General features: G+C 41.0%; 1 protein-coding gene across 1 annotated transcript in view; it reads left to right on the plus strand.

Moving 5' to 3' along the window:
* The first annotated feature begins 15,773 nt into the window (after positions 1-15,773).
* The window catches only part of LOC148540818 (calcium-activated chloride channel regulator 1-like), a 98,316-nt gene continuing 92,325 nt past the window's right edge, over positions 15,774-21,764 (plus strand). The window contains exons 1-2 of the mRNA XM_088481930.1: positions 15,774-15,849; positions 16,179-16,375. Of these exons, the coding sequence (XP_088338056.1) occupies positions 16,217-16,375 (159 nt within the window). The 5' untranslated portion in view covers positions 15,774-15,849; positions 16,179-16,216. The remainder of the gene's footprint in view (positions 15,850-16,178; positions 16,376-21,764) is intronic.

The following is a 21,764-nucleotide window of genomic DNA, read 5'->3' on the forward strand; positions in this document are numbered from 1 at the left end:
GATACGGAGATAATGCCCTGCTACACTCGGGGCAGAAACATAAGGGACTGGGTGATGAAGACGGATGTTACAGGAATGAAGAAGATGAATAATGCAGCTGCTTATTTTTCTAACTGAAAGAAATGGTTGTTATAGGTGCCTTAACTATCTAAAATGCCACTATTTAATGGTTGCCACTACTTTTAAACATCCCTTTAGTGGGAAGAGTTTTTCCACTAGATATGTCCTTGCACTACCAGATACATTGTGTATCTTATTCTATCTCCTTGCGGACTCGGATTTGTTGGTGAAACTGATAGGATATTATGAGAACGTATGGCAGTACATCGTTCCTCTATTAGAATGGCCATTGAAAATGGTACAAGTGATCAGCCAATAGCGTGTCATTTTGTGCAGGCTGGATATGGGCTTGCTACTCTGAGGTATATCATTATAGATCATATCCCTGACTCGATACGAGGTGGGGATAGATCTTTGAAACTCCTTAGATATGAAACTCGTTGGATATATCACCTTGGCACTTTAGCCTTGAAAGACCTTAATTAAAATTTGCGTTTACATTGCCTTTTGTAAAATATGTGACTGTTTTCTGACAGATTGTTTATACTTATTCAGCATTCTGCCTTCATTGTCTGCTTTTTATGGTGCTGTGTATTTTTTTGTAATGTTATGTATCTGTGTTTGTATAGTCACTGTGATAACGGGAATCTAGAGATGATGTCATCAGTGGGTGCCTGTTTCCAGTTCTGGGTGCCATTGTTTGCACGTGGTGTGGGACATGGTATAAGGTAAGCATATTTTTTGTACTTCTTTGCCCTGATGATGATGATGAATGAAATCATCGAAACGTTGGAGTTACTTACCTGCTCTGAACTGGTATTTTGTCTGAGTGCTGCTGATCTTTGCTGTTATTGTTTGGGGCTCCATACAGGGACTTCCTACGGAGGGCACTGGTGACTGTGTATTTGCAACGAGCGTGCCACCCACCAAGAGAATATATTTATATATTTTAATATATTTTATGGTTTCTGCGCAGATAGAAAGCTTATATTACATAGATTTCAAACTGTAATTTCCCTTGAACCCTAATATTACTCATCTGGTTATATCTGATGGATATTCAACTTATAACTCCCAGTATTGATTGTTCAATAAATGTACATTGGTGATTCAGAGAAGCCTATCACTGTGATCAATCAAGCACTTTTTTATTATACAATAGTAGTAGCACAGCTTTTTCTTTTTTCTTTTTGAGTTTTTCATCTTATTAGTCAGACTAGCGAATGAAACTAAGCTTTGCTGCACTGCCAATTGTGCAAGAGACTATATTTGCTCAATTATTAATTTTCTGAATTTAAAACATATGTTTTAAATTTCACAGTTTAAATTGTGTTCTACAAGTGCCAGGTATTAACTTAGGACATTAGTTCTACTAATACCCCTCAGTTTATTTTTTAGAGTTTCTTGGTGGTGCCTTTTGCTTTTAACCAAGGCAGCTATTAAACACTATTGTTGAAATCTTTTTTTCTATGCTTGAGTGGTCTTTATTTTAATTTTAATTTATTGACTGTTGTTTTTAAATAAGATAATATATTTAGAGATATTATAAAATGACCGAGTTCATGTGTTGCGCAGATAGAATGAAAAGAAGAGAGGGGTATGCATCCTCCTTTCTAAAGGAAAATAGAATGGAGGGAATATGTGAAAAGTCCCAAGATATGATGAAGTTGGAGGATCTCCTTACAGAAGAGATGCGCAACTGGTGGGATGGAATTTCTTTACAACATTATATCGATAAAAATATTATACCCAGGGGAATCTTCAAAAATGAGAATCTTCAAAAATCTATTTATTACAGATAACCCTGATTTAACTAAAAATTTTTACCAGATTTAAGATTCCTGTTCTGTTTCTCTTATGGAATTATTAATTGAATACAGCGAGAATAAGGTTAAAGAAATTACCAAAGAAATAGATAAAACAAAAGAAGAATTACTTAAATTTAGAGACAGACCTGAATTTAAAGAAAGTGATGTAGTTACTAATAATAAGGTGATTAGATTTGAGAAAGAGTATTTGGATATAAAGTACCAGAAGTTTGTGAGGGATCTTAATGACTATGAAAATGATCAAGTACAAACATATAGAAAGAAGACTAATTACATAAACCAACCAAATAGGTCAAATAACACTACTAATAGAGAATCAAGATATATGTCTACCCCTCAGAGATCTTTTGATAAAAGTAGAATTAGAATCAAATCCACCAATCAAGAAGGACCGGTGAGGACTAAAACAATACAACCACATTCTACTAAGGATTTTTTTATACAGGGACGAGAGATTAAAACAGTATCATCACCAGAATACATTTTCACCCTTGAGAATAAACACCCCAAAAAGACAAAGATCTAGAGTAGAAGAGGGAAGAGACAAGCAAAGAAAAACTAAAGTTTAGAAGATACTTGGATAGGAATTTTCAATCTATCTAATAAGAAACTAATGAAGTTAAAAACAAAGGTTTTGACAAAAGGACTTAACTATGCACCCAGTAAAGTACCTAATATATTTGACCTCTTTTTGGGTCTCAACAGATATATGAGAACTTTATGTAGAAAAAGATTTTTTGCAAGTAAAACCCTTAAGGGAAAAGAGGGGGATACTAATCCAATATTATTGGATGGGGATGATTTGGAAAGTATACAAATCCTTGAAAGCTTACAAATGGAATCTGGAATAAATTGTACAAACCCACATTTGATTTATGATGTGCAAAATAGCCAATCTCACATTTTCCAACCCCCTTTTAGGAAAAAGTCTACTTTTTTCCTTTGGAGCACAACACTTCAGCCATAACTATATTCTACAACAAGACAATAGAGGAGTTCAAAACTCTGTGTCAGATGCAAATTAATAAATATAAAAGTGGAAATTTGAATAAATGGGAGCGAAATGCATTTAAAAATCTTAAAGAGGATTCTTCAATAGGTATAAGGTCTACTGATAAAAGGGGTGGAATTGTTATCCAGAACAGGGAAGAGCATGTGGCAGAAGCACATAGAAAGCTAGATGATACCGAGTTCTATGGGGTTCTGGATGGCAATCCCACCCCCAAATTTCAGATACAGCTTAAATGTTGGATGAGGCTATGGAGGAGGGAAGCATCACTGAGGAAGAAGCACAATTTTTTTTTCTACACACCCTGTTACACTAATTTTTATCATCTCCCTAAAATTTACAAGACAGTTTTAGCACCTCCAGGGAGACCTATTATTTCTGGAAAAGGGTCTTTAACTAATAATTTGTCACATTTTGTGTGTGAGGTTCTGAATTTGTTGTGGACCCAGGGTGGTGATAGGAGCAGACACAGAAGCAGACTTAAATGAAAAAGTGGAGTTTTTAATTAGTGACTTAGAAGACATGGGAATGGCAAATGAAAAAGTCCAGGTATAGCACTAAAGTGCACTCGATAACTGTAGTGGGGGTTAATGAGAAAATGCCCAGAAAGTGACAGGCAGGAACAGTCCAGTATACAATTATGGTGAGCTCAAAACAGAATGCAGGTATGATGAGCTGTAACTAAATGCAGGCTTGATGAGCTGTAACTGAATGCAGGTTTGGTGAGCTGTAACTGATGCAGGCAGAGGTAGTGAAGTCCAGCTGTTAGTGAAATGAAGCAAGGTGCAGGGAAACAGCAGGTTCAGGTACTCAGGCAGGTAAGAAGGTATATGGAGGGTGCAGGGTAAGTCAAGCAGGTTGGAGCAGGCAAGGTTCAGGCTAGGAGCGTATATAAACATGCAGGTAAGCACAGGTACTCTCAGCTGCAGCTGAGAAACACGTTGCACTGGCAAAGGAAGGAAGGCTCTGGAACTTCCTAAATACTCAGTGCTGCGCTGTGACTGGCTGAAATGAGCACATGACCTACCAGGACTGGACAGCCGGAATCACATGGCCGCAGGCAAGATGGCGGCGCCCATGCCAATGGTCCCACCGCCAGACCTCACCACGCCTAGTGACAATGTGCCTGCACAGAACCACGCGCAGCCAATGCCCCTCGCCAAACACCAGCACCGCTGCCAGAGACCCCCCGCCATAAAGACCTCACAGGTAATACCCGGTGACTACCATGCCGAGAAACCCTGGCCGTGACATTGTGGATGTTCACTTGCAAGGTCACGTCGCCAATCTTAAATCTTATATCAAAGATACCAGTCATATTTAACAAAAAATGTTGGAATTAAAGTGGACACCAGGGTGGGGTTTTCTCACTCTGGATGTCCAAGCCCTCTACACCCATATCCCCAATGAAAAAGGAGTAGAAGCAGTCAGATATAATCTAGATAAGGTTGCAACTTTGAGTAGAGGGCGGTGTGACCTCTTACTTGATCCCATTATGTTTATTTTAACACATACTGTAATCATTTTTTGTTTGAATCCACTTACTATTTACAAGCACTTAGGACAGCCATGTGGACCAGGTTTGCGCCGATTTCGCGAATCTCTATATGGGTTGCTTCAATGAGGAGGAATTCCTTTGGGGTGGCCCATACAGAGAGAACTTGGTCATCTATGGCCATTCTATAGATGATTTATTTGTAATTTGGGGTAGGGGTATTGATTTAGCACTGGAATTTGTTAATTATTTAGACACGAACACTTTTAATTTAAAATTTATGCATGCGTTTGATCTAAGACAAAGAAACTTCCTTGATGTTTTGTTCACCATAGGAGAGAGAAATACTGTGGTAGCCTCAAATTTTGTCAAAAGGGTGGGAGTAGGAAATTATCTCCACTTTAGCAGTGGTCATTACACACCTTAGATATCCAATATCCCCAAAAATTAACTATTAAGACTGACATGCAATTGCTAGAGAGAGGATGAGTTTTATAGACAGATGTAAGTGATGTTGGGGGATTTTAGGAGACGTGGGTACCATGAAATCCTGTTAAAAGATGCCAAAACCTATGCATTTTCCCTCTCCAGATCACAATTGTTAGGGGTTTGTATCCTAAACAGAAGGGAGAGGATAGTCAAGGAGAGGGAGATAATATCATTATCAAAAAGCTCCATAAATCTGAGGAAGGGCATTTCATTCCCTTTATTTCTAAATTTAACACTGTCAGATGAAAAAGATAATCAAATCTAATTATAAAATATTAAAACAGGACCCAATATTAGTAAAATGTATTCAGGGAAAACCTAACATTATTTTTAAAAAGATTCAGAATCTTAAGAATATCTTAGCCCCTAGTTAATTGAGAAGAATAGAGACTTCTAAGTGCCAGACTTGGTTAACATCAAGCCCCTTAGGGCGTTACAAGTGTAATACAGGGGTTTGTCTCACATTTAGCTATATATCAAACAAATGTACCAACGTGATGTCTAGTTCGATAAAACAAATGTATTCAATCACAGTTTCTAAACTGTAAGTCTATTTATTGCGTCTATGTCCTTGAATGTCCATGCATGCTACAGTACGTGGGGCGAACCACCAGAGTTATTAAAGCCAGATTTAGGAAACATAGACGCAATATTATCAAGAAAACACACAACCATATTGTGCCTAGACATTTCGCTTTGGTACATGGGGGAGATCCAGTAGGTCTTAGAATCACAGTGGTTGAACATTTTGAAGTAACTACAAGAGGGGGTGATAGATTCAAGAAGCTATGCATGGGAGAATCATCTTGGATTTTCAAGTTAGAAACACTTCATCCGAAGCGTCTCAACGTAGTTTAAGATTATTCTTATTTGGATCATTAGACCAACATGTGAAGCCGGACTAGAAATGTAGTGAGACATTGTCAGTATTGTCACACTGTTATCAACTTAGGGGGATTAATGGAAGGAGGGAGGTAGGTCGATGCAAGTGGACGTCCGTGGCTGCGGTCGGCCTGAATCCGTACAGGCCCACTCAATTCTAATTTTAGTTCCCCATACTATACAGTGGATTTATTTGACTGATAAATATTATATTTGATTATCCCTATACTGACGTATGTGAATAAGGCTGACTAATGTTTATTTGAGCTATATGAATTATTGTGGGTTCTTCATGTGATTTTTTTTATTTAGTTCTTTTTGTCTGTATAGATGCATGTTTTTATCCTATATATGTCCTAATATAATAATTAGGAATATACGGATATCTCTGTACCTATGTATGGATGTATCTGCTTTTAGAAAATATATTTATATACAGGTTGAGTTTCCGATATCCAAATATTCAGAAATACGGAATATTACTAAATATGGAATAATTTTGGCATGACTGAGATAATGAAACATTTGATTTTTGATGGTTCAATGTACAAAAACTTTGTCTAAGGCACAAATTATAAAAAATATTGTATAAAATTACCTCCAGGCTGTGTGTATATGAAACATAAATTAATTTAATTTCTGTACACAAACTTTGCTTGAGCCACAAAATTATTGAAAATATGGTATAAAATTGCCTGCAAGCTTTGTATAAGGTGTATATAACACATAAATGCATTCTGTGTTTATATTGGGGTCCCATTCCCAAGATATTTCATTATGATATGCAAATATTCCAAAAATATGGATCTGTAAGGAAGTACTAATATTATTTAATAACATTTAGTTTTATTATTAAAGATACTGGGAGTTATAAGATGAATATCCATCAGATATAATCAGATGAGTAATATTATGGATGAAGGGAAATTAAAGTTTGAGATCTATGTCATATAAGCTTTCTATCTATCTAACCATAAAATTATTAAAATATATAAATATAAATATAATGTTGTTAATAATAAAAATAACTATAATAAATAAGGGAAATATATAACACTGAATGCCATCAGTAAGATGTGATTTGCAATGTAGAGATAATGTGCTAATTATAGTTAATTATCGTTGTATGTGTATATGCCAATCGGAATCTAGCAGTATAAACTGAAGGTTGCCAAAGATTGACAACAGGTGATATAAATTGTATGAAATAATTTAAAATATTTGTTGGTATAGGGTTATGTGTGTGTATATATATATATATATATATATAATTTTATTTTTTTTTCTCAATGAGAAATAATATATGAGAATGTATTAGAGATGTCTACATATTAAATATGAATATATGAATTGAGGTAAATAAGGTAAATGTTTTGATGAGGTTTCTCTGAATCACTGCGAGGTAATCTAAATGAATTAAGATAATTCACCTAGTACCTATTGAGGAATTGAGATTCCTATATAAGGGAAGGACCAATTACCCATATATATATATATATATATATATATATTAACTCAATGAGAAATAATATATGAGAATGTATTAGAGATGTGTCTATTTATTAAATATTAATTATGGTAAATATGGTAAATGTTTTAGGAGGTTTCTCTGAATCACTGCAAGAAGTAATCTAAATGAATTAGATAATTCACATGGTACCATACCTATTGAGGAGTTGAGATCCCTATATAAGGGAAGGACTTTGGCCAATTACCCCTATCTTGAAAAAGCTCCCAGAGATGAGCGAATTGCGTCGAAAGGGGTTAACACTGTGACCAGTACCACTGAAATTTGGATCAAAGGTGGACACTATTGCTCACCGCTACCACCGATACATTCGGTTGAGAATATCACTGTGAACCAGGGCTCATTAACATGAAGCTGCTCCATATGACGAGGAGACACTGAGTGACGCGGGGAGATAAAGGTAATATACGACAACAAGACCACGGCATCGGTCAGACACCTGCCCCCTGTTTTGGCCGAGACTGTGTCCCAGTGCACAAATATACAGACTTTCCCACACTCAACTCCAGGATTGCGAGTGGAAGTTAGCCGTCACCGAACTTGCTGCCTGGATTACATTACAAGCAGACCAACTCTTGTTTAACAAATGCTATCTCCAGACCCTATGAGCAAGGAGAAACCAGCATATTACAAATACCCAGCTCTGAGCTCCTCACTGGGATATTTAGTCAGAGAATCATAACTCTGGTTCTACATACAACCAAGAGGTGAGCACTTAAGTATAATTAAGTATGATATATTATACTTGAAAATTAAATAAAGACTATCCACATGTGGATCCACTATACAACTTATTTGGTACAGTATATTAACTAACCATAAGTTACTTTTTATAGCAGTGTGTTGGATATATTACTAAATTTTTAAAGATACTATTTTAAATGCTAATGTTTATAATTGTTTGTTCAATAAATGTACTTTGGTGATTCAGAGAAGCCTATCATTGTGATCAATCAACCAAAAATAATTGTCAGCCAAGATCTCCAACCTCCTCTCCTTCTTTACTAACAATATCTACCTTTGATCTGTTCACCAAGTCTGTTGCTTGGATGACATCTTTGCCTCTGCTCTTTCCTATTCCTCACACATCCAGTCCATATCCCAATTCTGCCATTTGAACTGCCATAAAATTTTCAATATCTATCTCTTTCTCACCCTGGATGCTGCTTAAACTCCTGTTCATGCTCTCATGAGCTCCCACCTTACTGTAATCGACTCCTCTCTGGTCTTCCCATCTACCACCTTAATCCTCTTCAATCTATTCTTAGCTCTGCTGAACTCCTCTGCCAGTCACTTCACTGGCTTGCTTTAACACTCATAATCAAATTAAAACTTCTCTCTTTCACCTACAAAGCTCTCAACCACTCTGAACCTCCCTACATGTTCATATTCACTCACACTCCCTTCCATCATCTCCACCTCCGTGATTGTCTCCTCCAAGCTCATGCCTTCAGGATTTCTCCCATGTCATTCTCATTCTCTGGAATGCTCTCACACCCAGTGAATTGCGCAAGTAGACTTGCCCTCAGGCACAGTCAGACATACCTCCAACCTCCCAGTCTTCAAACATGCCCTGAAAACTGTCTTCTTTGAAGTCTGCCACCCCTTCACATCATCTCTAGCCCTTGCATTCCAAAGCTCTAAACCCTTCAACCTGTTTGTATCCAACCATAACCCCTCTAGATTATAGACTCTCACAAGCTGGGTCCTCCCCCCTCTGTACTCTCTACATAATTACTGTATGTAATCTAAGCACTGCAATTTTGCCATTATGGTGCAGATATCAAAGTTTGGTGCAAGGCAGCAGATGTGTATTAAATTAATCATAATATGGAAAAGCCAGCACTCAAAAGTATTTTCCATCTAATCAGTGATCATTGTTCCTGACAACAGTTTTGTTTCTCAGCCAGAGAGAAGACATTCAATCTTGCATTTGATATTTATACTGAGTGCTTGCTGTAGCATATATTTTGAGATCAGTATATACTACTATATACACTCACATACGTACACATGCACATACACATTCCAGGTTCTAACAACAAGTTTTGCTCTTTTTACTGTGAGAGTTTCCTTTTCTGAGTCACATAATATTATGGTGTCAGCTTGTCTGGGATTACTTTCAATATCTGTTGTGATAGAAGCACTGGAGAAGTGTGGAATGGCTGCTATATATGTCCCAGATTCCTGTCATATGTGTTCTGAAACCCCCAGGAGAAGTCTGTTTGGGTAAAAACAGAATAGAAATGTCGGCTTTAGAGAATAGCCAGAATGGGTCCTGGGGGTGTGGATGTGAGGAGAGGGAGGGCTCCATCCACAGGCCACTCCAGGTTTTGGGCCTTTCAGCCTGATAGCAGGCTCATTAGGGCTTGCACTTGAAAGTGGCTCATTTAAGCTGGGTTTTTTCATAGCTGAGTGTCTCATACCTGGGAGAGCAGGCCACAGGTTAGCTTGCTCTGAGACACTGTTGGCTGTGAACCAGAAGGTACTGTGGACAGGGATTTTGCTTAGTGTTCTGTAGATAGGGAACTTACTGTCTAGTTAGTGCCCAGCCGGGCTAGGGTTTATTTTATGTTTTGTTTTTTTGATTGTTGTAATTGCACAATAAAAACTGGCACCGTCCAGCTTGTACGAAAATCCACGACTGCTATTTCCTGGCTGCTGTGTGTAAGGTGGTGTCCATCTACCCCAGGAGAGGGACCCGCTACCCCGACCTTATCACACTGTATATACATTCATTGTATCCTCAGAATATGCCAGTGGCATCAATGATCTTCTTAGGATTTGTATTTTATTCATACTTGTGGACACTTGCCTTTTCCTACCCGGGAGATGCTCGGAGAGGAGAATCAGGTGGGAGGTGTTGGGGTTGGGGCTGGATGGGTCTCGTCATTAAGCCCTACCCCTCATGGCAATTTGCCGCAAATGGCGCATATTTAAATAAGGGGCAGGGCCAAATGACATGAGTCACATAGAATTGCATCATTAGGTCACGCCCCCACTCGCAGACCCTCCGGTCTATAAGAAAATTCTCCTTATTCTGCCCACTTCACTAGGAAGTGGGTAGAATGCAGGAGAGGTGTCTACTTTTCCAGGGGTGTGGGGGAGTTACCCAAAAACTCGTGAGCCTCCCACCAATTCCAGGAGGTATACATGTTTTTCATGTATACCTCCTGGAGGTATTCCAGGAGGCATGTATGATTTTATTACTACAGTATTTTTATGTTGTTTATATGTATATATATATGTAAGATATATGCCTACGCTCTGTCTCAGCTGCAGTTTTTAGGGGACAACCTGCATGGAAATATAAATGCACTATATAAAGATAAAAAAGGACAATTAATTCAGTTGCCCTAGTGAAAGTTTAAAGATAAACTCTGTTGATAACAGATTTTCTATCACTGCAATAGCAGCGAGAGATTGTCTTCACCACATAAGCATATAGAAGCCTCATTGGTAGTTTGCTTTCCTGCAGTAATCTGAATGGAAGTAACAAATAAATAATATGAATAAATATCTTACTATAACATAGCCTCAAAGTAATATCAACCAAAAGATCAAAAGCCATTCAGATGCATCATCAACTCTAAATGATAATTTCATACTAATAAGTAAAATAATAATAAATAATAATTCCCACCCAAACTCAACCCAGCCACACCATGACCATGTTTTCTTCCACTTCCCCCTCCACTCAGTGTTTACCTAATCCTTTGCTTTACCCCCTTCTTCCACCTGTATCATTTCCCCTTTGTCTCCTTCACCTCCTCCTTCCTTTATCTCCCCTTCTGTCTGCCTTCCTCCCTCTCCTCTCCCTATACTCCACTTTTGTTCTCTTCTACCCCACCTGGGTCCTACTACCCCACTGCTAATCTTCCTCCAAGCCTCCTCTCCATGCCATAGAGCCCCACCTCCATCCACATCTCATTAAAGTCCCTCCCTGCCCACCACCTTCAGGTACCCTTCCCAGCACTGGTGCCCACAGAATTTCTCCACTACAGTCATCTCGGTCACCCAAATTAATCTCTACTTCTCGTTACAGCAACCCTGATAATCTCATTCACATCTCTCCAATAAACACTGTCCCTCTATCTTGTAACCTCTGGAATGCCAGATCAGTCTGTAATAAACTTGTTCCTACCCATGACCTTTTAATTTCCAAAAACTTGCATTTCCTAGCCATTACTGAAACCTGGATTTCACCCTCTGACACCACTTCCCCTGCAGCTCTCTCCTCTGGGGGCCTCATCTTCTCTCAAACCCCTAGGCCTGGGGGTCGCCATGATGGTAGTGTGGGGGTCCTTTTATCCTCCTACCAACTCCTACCTCTGAACCATCCCTTACATTCTCTACATTTGATATTCATGCTATATGCCTCTTCCAACCAATACACCTGCGAGTAGCTGTTTTTTACCATCCCCCTGGCCCTCCCTCTAAGTTCCTTGACAACTTTGCTTCCTTGTTCCCTCACTTTCTCTCCTCTGACCTTTCATCCATTATCCTAGGTGACTTCAATATTCCAATTGATATCCCCACAGAATCCTCTGCCTCCAAACTCCTTACCCTAACATCTTCATTTGGTCTCTCCCAATGGACCTCCTCACCCTACCATGTGAGTGGGCATTCACTTGATCTATTCTTCGCTCACCGATCTAATATTTCTGATTATTCCCACTCCCCATTCCCCCCTTGCTGACCATCACCTTCTCTCTTTTAACCTATCCCTCTCTCCTTCCTCTCCTCTACCTCCTAAGGCCACCATCACTAAGCGTAACATTGAGGCTATCAATGCCGTTTCTTTTTCTTGCCTGCTTGACTCACTTCTCTCCCCTTTCCTCTCTCTCTCCTGCCATGACCAAGCTTCTTCCCTATACAATGCCTCCCTTACTTTTGCTCTGGACTCTGTTGCTCCTGCAATCACTATTAACCCTCGCAGGTCCACAACACAACCCTGGCATTCCAAATGCACCAGAAATCTGCAAAAGTGTTCAAGAACCGCCGAGCGACAGTGGAGAAGATCACGCTTTAAGGCAGATTTTCTCCACTTCAAATTTATGCTCTCATCCTACAGTGCTGCCCTTTCCCTCTCTAAACAGCACTATTTCAAGAACCTCATCTCCTACCAGTCCTCAAAACCCCAGCGTCTCTTCACCACCTTCAACTCTCTCCTCTGTCCATCCACTCCTCGCCTCCCCTCCTCACTCACTGCCCTTGACTATGCTACCTACATTACATCTAAAATTTATTCCATACATCAGGACATCATATCCCACCAGTCCCCCAGCTCTACACCTCCTCCTTTCCCAGATCACCCATCCCCATCCATTTTACCAACTCTGACATCCTTCTCCCCTGTATCTGGAGAGGAAGTCATGGCCCTCATCCGGTCCTCCCCCCTTCCACATTCCCCCTTGACCCTATCCCTTCATGTCTCCTCCGCTACCTCTCTCGTTGTGCCTGTTCCCATCTTGCCCACCTCCTCAATCTCTACCTCTCATCTGGCACTGTCCCTTCTGCATTCAAACATGCCCTTGTCTCTCCCATTCTTAAAAAAACTACACTTGATCCTAACACTCTCTGCAACTACCATCCCATCTCTCGCCTCCATTTTGCCTCCAAGCTCCTTGAGCGTATTGTCTACAACCACCTTACCACCTTTCTTTCCTCCCACTCCCTCCTTGTCCCTTGTCAGTCTTGTTTCTTTTATCTCCACTCCACTGAAACTGCCCTCACAAAAGTCAGTAATGACCTTCTTGATGCCAAATCCAAAGACCACTATTCTCTGCTCATTCTCCTTGACCTCTCTGCTGCCTTTGACACTGTGGACCACCCTCTCCTGCTACAAATTGGTCTACATGACACTGCCCTCTCCTGGATATCCTCCTACCTCTCTGACCCACCTGGGCAGGAGGCTGTCTCCTCTCATGACTCCTCTTCCCCGCCACAGCCTCTTACAGTAGGTGTTCCCCAAGGTTCTGTTCTTGGACCTCTACTATTGTCACTCTATACTTCTTCTCTACGTGAACTCATCACCTCCATTATCATCTCTATACTGAGGATACTCAGATCTACCTTTCCTCCCCTGACCTCTCCCCTTCTCTCCTTACTCGTATCTCCAACTGTCTCTCTGCTATCTCTTCCTGGATGTCACAGCAATTTCTTAAACTTAATATGTCTAAGACTGAGCTGATCGTTTTCCCACCCTCCAACATAACCTCACTTCCCACTATTTCTTTAACAATTGATGGCACAACTATCTGCTCTAGCCCCAAAGTATGCTGTCTTGGAGTTATCTTGACCTCCTCCCTCTCCTTCAAACCACATATCCAGAGCCTCTCACAGTCCTGTCATTTCCATCTCAAAAATATTTCCAAGATTAGACCCTTTCTCACCCAGGATGCTACTAAAACCCTGATACACTCACTGGTAATTTCCAGATTGGACTACTGTAACCTCCTCCTATCGGGCCTCCCCAACTCCCATCTCCCTCCTCTCCAGTCTGTTCTTAATGATGCTGCTCGACTCATCTTCCTCTCCAAATGCTCTACATCTGCCTCCCCTCTCCTACAAGCCCTCCACTTGCTCCCCTTCCCTTTTAGAATCCAATTCAAGGTTCTCACACTCACTTACAAAGTCCTCACCCATTCCTCTGCCATTTACATCTTTGACCTCATCTCTCTTCACTCTCCTGTCCGCCCTCTTTGCTCAACAAATGCACGCTGTCTCTCATGCCAACAGATTACTTCCTCCCACTCCCGCCTCCAAGATTTTGCCCATGCTGCTCCCGACCTTTGGAACTCTCTTCCTCTCCCCATCAGACTCTCCACCTTTTTACAATCCTTCAAATGGGCTCTCAAGATCCACTACTTCATGAAAGCCTTCCAGCTCCCATTCTAACTTGCTGCAACATGCTCCTTCCTCCCTGTTTACCCCATCTGTGTCACACTTGTTTGTCTACCCCTCCCCTTTAGAATGTAAGCTCTTACGAGCGGGGCCCTCTCCCCTCTTGTGCTTCTCCTTACTTTACTTTCATTTACTTCTTAACCCCCCACCAGGGTACCTAACACTTGGTTGCTTACACTCTGTTGCATATCTAGGTGTAATGGTCACTTATGTAGCAATGTATACTATCCATGTCCTTGTCCTATATTGTATTGTACTGTAAGTCACTTGTCAAATTATTTGTTTATGTACTTTGTAAGGCGCTGCGGAACACTTGTGGTGCCATATAAATAAAGCATAATAATAATAATAGTAATAATAATAATAATAATAATAATAATACTTCTCCAAGTCGGGGTGTGGGGGCATTGTGCTGTGATTAGTTTTACCACCGTGAAATGTCACCATTTGTAGCATCGGGCAGCAGAGGTGGGATCATTATGACACATTTTGACAGAAATCATGTCATCAAGACCCTCAGTGTGCTGAACAGGATCTAGGAAGTTGGTATACTCTCTCAGGATTGCAGGAGTCTCCCAGACATGCTGAGAGATTAGGCAAGTATGCTCCATATGAGCCATTTTGTAGGAAAAATAGAAATGAGTGATTTGTGTTTTTTTTGACAGTAGATATATCAGTTTGTAAATTGTTTTACGTCAAGGTGCGGGCTGGCATGGCTATTGCCCTGGTTGCTGTGGTCTGGGGGCACATCCACAGTCACCCTGCCAATGCTGTCTGTTAGAATACTGCTGTCCAACACCCACCTGGCACTAGGACCCAGCGGGTATCTACAGAGGTTTGAGTGATGACATGCATTTTCTACACATTTACATCTTTTTTTTGCACTGTGCAGCTGAGGAAGAGCAGGCATGTGAAAAGAAGCATGTAGGATTTCAAAGAAGAAGGAACATTAGAGGGGGTTGGCTCGTGAGGTGACTCAGAAGGCTGGAGTGACAGGCGGCAGGATGGTGGAGTGACAGGGGGCAGGAGGCTGGAGTGACTGGACAGTAGGCTGGTGAGACAGGAGGCTGGAGTGACAGGGTAAGGAGGCTGTAAAAACAGGAAGCTAGAGCAACAGGAGGTTGGAGTGACAGGGGGCAGGAGACTGGAAAGACAGGATGCTGGAGTGACAGTGGGTAGGAGGGTGGAGTGACAGTAAGCTGGAGTGATAGGAAAGGAGGCTGGAGTGACAGGGGGCAGGAGATTGGAAAGACAGGATGCTGGAGTGGCAGTGGGTAGGAGGGTGGAGTGATAGTAAGCTGGAGTGATAGGAAAGGAGGCTGAAGTGACAGTGGGCAGGAGGCTGGAGTGAAAGGGGGCAGGAGGCTAGAGTGACAGGCGGCAAGAGACTGGAGTGACAGGGGGCAGGAAGCTGGAGAAACACAAGGGCAGGAGGCTGGAGGGGACAAGGGTCAGGAGGTGATACAGGGACTACGAGTCTTATTTAGCATCTGTTATGTGATGATGACATTCGTTATATTCCTACACAAACAGGCATCTTCTGGACTATGTGATCTCCTACATGAATAGTGAATATCGACTGAAGACACTGTCTGGCCAGGGAGTATCAATTACTTCAGAGGTTCCCCATTGCAGAGAAACCACTTCATAGGTAAGGTTTATTTTTATTTAGTACACACAAAAAAATAGTACAGAATTTTTTTTTAAGTGGGTGTCAAAGGGACTTTGCCCTGGCCTCTACAAGGTCTGGACCTGCCCAGTTCACTTCCTTCCTAGATAACTTTTGTCTGTCTCAAGTTTATGAGTAAATCCAGGGGCATTGACCAAAGTTAATAGTTGTCTAGATCTTTTTCTTCAGAACAAGAACTGAAATGTAAATAACTCTTTTGTTCCTGTCTGTAGATAGAGAACCAGAAAAAGGCAGGGTAAACCAAACCAAAGAGAACTTTTGAGTGACTTATTTCAACTGTTAATTCTCAGACACAGAAGCCGTACACCAGAGAGACAGCTCAACAACCATGAAGTTCCTGCAAATTTACGCTTTAATATCTACATTTCAAGCTTCGTATTCAGCTATAAGCTCAGTGGTGCAGTTAAAAGACAACGGATATGAAGATATTGTGATTGCAATACATCCAAGCATACCTGAAAATATTATGATTATTGAGAAAATAAAGGCAAGTTTTATTTTTGTTTAGTGCATGTTTTTATCTATTATTTCAATACAATTATTTACATAGAATAATGAAACATAATATTGCTAGTGTTTCTAATAACATAAATAATCTATATGGTAATATTGCAGAACATATAAGGTACATTTTTTCACTTCTGTTTTTATGGGTTTTTTAATATATTTTTCAATTAAATTATGCAAATTTTCTGCTCTGCTGACTGTTGTAGTTCTACGGGGACAGGCAAAGCTAGAAAGACATAAATATATAACACGTCTCCATGGTATATTATTACCTTTTGAAGTTTCATAGAGTTTTTATTTTCTTAAATACTATTTTGCATCACCGGTAATAAGCCCCAGTCCATTAATACAGCATGTCAGACTCACATTTTTACTTCTCCGTGCAACTTTCCTGTATGCCGCTCCCCACTCCTAGCCCCCACTGTAGTGACCCAGCCCTCACTGCCATTTATCTATATAAGTGGGAAAACCTGCTCCATGAGATAGTTATGGGTTGAGTCAATATAAATTATGTGAGGCTTTATATTGGGACTTTATACTCACACCCCTGAGAGCATACATATACAAGCTCACAAACCACTGCAGTAGACATTATTTGCACTGTTAGAACTGTAGCCGTCTGTGGGCCAAGATTCAGAGGCACACGCAAAAAGCGAGCGCTCTCTCTGAATCAGGGCGTGCGCTGTTTTTTTAGGAGCGGCCTCCTGGCCGCTCGCATAGCTGTGTGACCACAGCTATGCGAGCGGCCATGATGATGGTCACGATGGTCAAGACCATCGCGACCATCGGGCTTGCGACGAGACCCCTGTGACACTCGTGATGTCAGTGGGGCCGCCCCCAAACGGCAAGCGTTCCCTCGGGACGCCTCCGTTTGGGCAGCCACCAAATGGGGCGAGCTGTCACTCAACATTGCCAGCTCGCCCCCTTTGGTGCGAGACCCGGAGCGACGGATTGCCCGTCGCTAGCCGGGTCTCGTGCATGCGCGCGACTTAGCCGGCTCCGTTGCGCGCATGCGCTGTGGGCCACCTTCAACCCAGTTGCGAGTGCTCAGCGCTTGCGACCGGGTCTGAATCAGGCCCAGTATTTCAATATCATGAAATGTACTGTATGCGGTAACATTTATGTATCCCATATTCAATGTTTGCATTGTATTTTCCTACTGACTAATGTGTGTGTGGAAGTTCTTTAGCTAATACATAACTGTATTGCTAATCTACACCCTAATGGAATGGTATGTGCAAATATGGCAATGGTTTAAAAATATAAAAATCATGTTTTTGTATTGTAACTCTCTTGACATAAGTGACGGTAAGATATGGTTTTCATAGGCACCAAAATATATTAAGTAAGAATAGACACATTACACTGCGCCTGAGATCATTGAAACATATGTATCAAACAAAAAAGCTTTATCTAGAAGTTCATTTATTCATATTCAAAATGACAACGATAAATCTAATATGAGAACTGCAGACTACCTACCTCCCGGGTTTTTGCTTCATGCCCATGACTGCCTTAAATTGAGTGGTGAGTGACCTCAACATCACTGAGGATCCACGGTCATTTCCCAAATTGGGAGAGAGACGCTGGTGATTTTATATTTTGAGCAAATAAGTATTCAATTTAATCCCTTTCATGCTGAAATACCTATTCCTGATTAATCACAGTCAGTTAATTTATTATTTCCCATAGGGAACTACACTAGATTTTCTGCTGGTGATGTATTCATGTACATTGCTGTATTGTATTTGTTATGTAACTTTTATTGTTGATTTTAGGCACTGCAGTTCTCATATTAGATTTATTGTTGTCATTTTGAATATGAATAAATTAACTTCTAGCTAAAGCTTTTTTGTTTGATACATATGTTTCAGTAGTCTCAGGCACAGACACATAGTTATTTTTTTATTCCTTGGTTTTCTGGGGTTAGCAAGGCAGGAATCCCCTTGTGTCAGCTGCCAGTGATTCACTGATGAGCTCTGGTTGAATTCAGCGCTCCACCATTTAATTATTCATACATTACACTGTTTAGCTGCTTTTAAGAAAGCATTCAGTTTGTGCACTATGGGCTTGGTTCTGAGGTGGATGCAAGTCCAAATGCAGACGGAACGCATGGACATCTGCAAACTGCCCATGAGCCATAGATAGCAATCACTAATTGTGCATGCATATAGGGACATCTGCAAACTGCCCATGAGCCATAGATAGCAATCACTAATTGTGCATGCATATAGGGACATCTGCAAACTGTCCATGAGCCATAGATAGCAATCACCAATTGCGCATGCATATAGGGACATCTGCAAACTGCCCATGAGCCATAGATAGCAATCACCAATTTCGCATGCATATAGGGACATCTGCAAACTGCCCATGAGCCATAGATAGCAATCACCAATTTCGCATGCATATAGGGACATCTGCAAACTGTCCATGAGCCATAGATAGCAATCACCAATTGCGCATGCATATAGGGACATCTGCAAACTGCCCATGAGCCATAAACAGCAATCCCCAATTGCGCATGCATATAGGGATATCAGCGAACTGCTCATGAGCCATAGATAGCAATCACCAATTTTGCATGCATATAGGGACATCTGCAAACTGCTCATGAGAAATAGATAGCAATCACCAATTGCGCAGGCATATAGGGACATCTGCAAACTGCTCATGAGCCATAGATAGCAATCACCAATTTCGCATGCATATAGGAACATCTGCAAACTGCTCATGAGCCATAGATAGCAATCACCAATTGCGCATGCATATAGGGACTTCTGCAAACTGCTCATGAGCTATAAATAGCAATCACCAATTGTGCAGGCATATAGGGACATCTGCAAACTGCTCACGAGCCATAGATAGCAATTACCAATTGCACATGCATATAGGGACATCTGCAAACTGTCCATGTGCCATAGATAGCAATCACCAATTGCGCATGCATATAGGGACATCTGCAAACTGCCCATGAGCCATAGATAGCAATCACCAATTGCGCAGGCATTTAGGGACATCTGCAAACTGCCCATGAGCCATAGACAGCAATCACCAATTGCGCATGCATATAGGGACATCTGCAAACTGTCCATGTGCCATAGATAGCAATCACCAATTGCGCATGCATATAGGGACATCTGCAAACTGCTCATGAGCCATAGATAGCAATCACCAATTGTGCAGGCATATAGGGACATCTGCAAACTGCTCATAAGCCATAGATAGCAATCACCAATTTCGCATGCATATAGGGACATCTGCAAACTGCCCATGAGCCATAGACAGCAATCACCAATTGTGCATGCATATAGGGACATCTGCAAACTGCCCATGAGCCATAGATAGCAATCACCGAAGATTGAAGGAGTGGATGCATTGATCCGTCTGTTGATGAATCATTGTTTCCATGAAATATGCTTTTATGGGCAGCAACTTAGCAGCTACCATACGATCTCTGGAAGTGTCATGGGAGTGTAGGCTTTTTGTGGCAACTAAACAGAAATTGGATGACTATTTCAGAGGGACCTTTTGCAGCCAACATGGGGTGGGTGTAGGTCACAATACGATGTCAGCTGTTTCTGTGGATGCAAAAGCAGTGGGTAGCCAAACATTCTGCATAACAGCGTATATGCGGCTGTGCACATCTCAAATTGTTTATGGTTCAGCATATGGGCAACATACTCTGCGTCAGCCCCAAAGTGTTCTCTGTTCTGATTGCTGGGGTGTTCTGATAGCTGGGGTGCTCCAGTGTCCTCATGCCATCTGAATGATAACAGAGCTCCTCAGAGAATGCATGCAGCCTTAAGGTGGGGATGTCCTCAGAGGTGTAGCGTGTAGTCCAGGCACCTGAAGCATGTGTGTGCTTCGTCCCATATTAATGTATATATAAATACATATAGTATATATATATATATATATATATATATATTCCTCACTCAGATCTCCTCCTCACATAGCTCACCTCACATAGTTCTCCCCTCCTCACATTGATCCTCCCACACACACAGCTCTTCCCCCTCACTCAACTATCCTCTCCTCTAATGTCCACACCATGCCCCCTGTCTGGAGGCACTGAATTATGTGCAGGCTCAGCAGGTGATCCATCCCCATGAAATGGCTGATCTCCTGTTCCCTGGATGGAGCAAGAGCTCCACCAGATCCACCATCACTACGCCCCTGGATGTCCTTTCATTTTAAAAGTCCTTGGTTGGTCCCAATTAGGCAGTAAAATTGTTAGTATACATATAGAAGTGTATTACATACATTTTCCTCTTAACATCTGTATTGCTAGAGGGAATTGACATGAACACTATAGGTGAATGGAAAATACCTGCAAAGTTATGTTTAAACATTTGGTTTTAAACATCAAAGATTTTTTTTATGTATCTTTTGTTAATGAGTGACTAGAGATTATTGAGTTCATGTAGTACAGGATGTACATTCAAACCTCAAGGGAAAAATTCTGCTTTGTGTACTGCAGGCTATGCTGAGAAGGCCCCATCTCTGGGCTGCTGATAGGAATCAGCTTGGAAGTTTGCATTGTTAAAATAAAAAAAAAAGAATACATAAGAAAATAAATAAGTAAATAAATGCAAATAATTCCCTATCGAATTCAGACCCTTACAGGTTGGGGATGAGTCCCACTATGCCACAGAAATTACTGGGAAATCCATTTTCCCGAAGATGTATGCTTGCTCAGTAGAGAAATCACCTGGTCGTGGGCGCCATGTTCCCAGAGACCTGTGCAGCAGAGGTCAGGGAGTGAAAGAAAGGTAAAACTGGATTGGAGGCATGGCTTCACTGACATTACTGATCAGAGATGTGCGCTGATCCCCGTGTTTTGGTTTTGGTTTTGGATCTGGATCTTCCCTGGTTTTGGATCTGAATCTGGTTTTGGATTTTTTTCCTTGGTGTTTTGTTTTTCAGTTTTGGTTTTGTATCTGTATTTTTTTCCAAAAAATTATATAAACAGCTAAAGCCACATAATTTGGGCCTGTTTTTGTTCCTACAGTAATATTAACCTTAATAACAATAGTTTGCGGGCATTTCTAGGCATTTTTAACCATCTCACAGCTCACAATATTGATTTCACTATTTTTCACCAATACAGGCCAAAGGCTACAGCGAGCTGGCTGGCTAAAGTAAGCAACAGAGTAGCGGCACAAACGCACGGCAGTGGCAGACAGGATGGCAGTTTAATAAACTATAATAATGTCAGTCGGCAATGCCCCAAATTGTGCCAAATGTAAAGAAAAGAGGTGCACGATGGAATTGTCCCTCCCACCCACTCTGATGTGGGATATTAAAAAGGATATGCACAGTTTAACAAACCAAGCGCTTTAGCCACTAGGACTGACACTTTCGTG

The sequence above is a fragment of the Taudactylus pleione genome, unplaced genomic scaffold (genome assembly GCF_031769625.1).
Source record: "Taudactylus pleione unplaced genomic scaffold, aTauple2 ptg000017l, whole genome shotgun sequence".
NCBI lineage: Eukaryota > Metazoa > Chordata > Amphibia > Anura > Myobatrachidae > Taudactylus > Taudactylus pleione.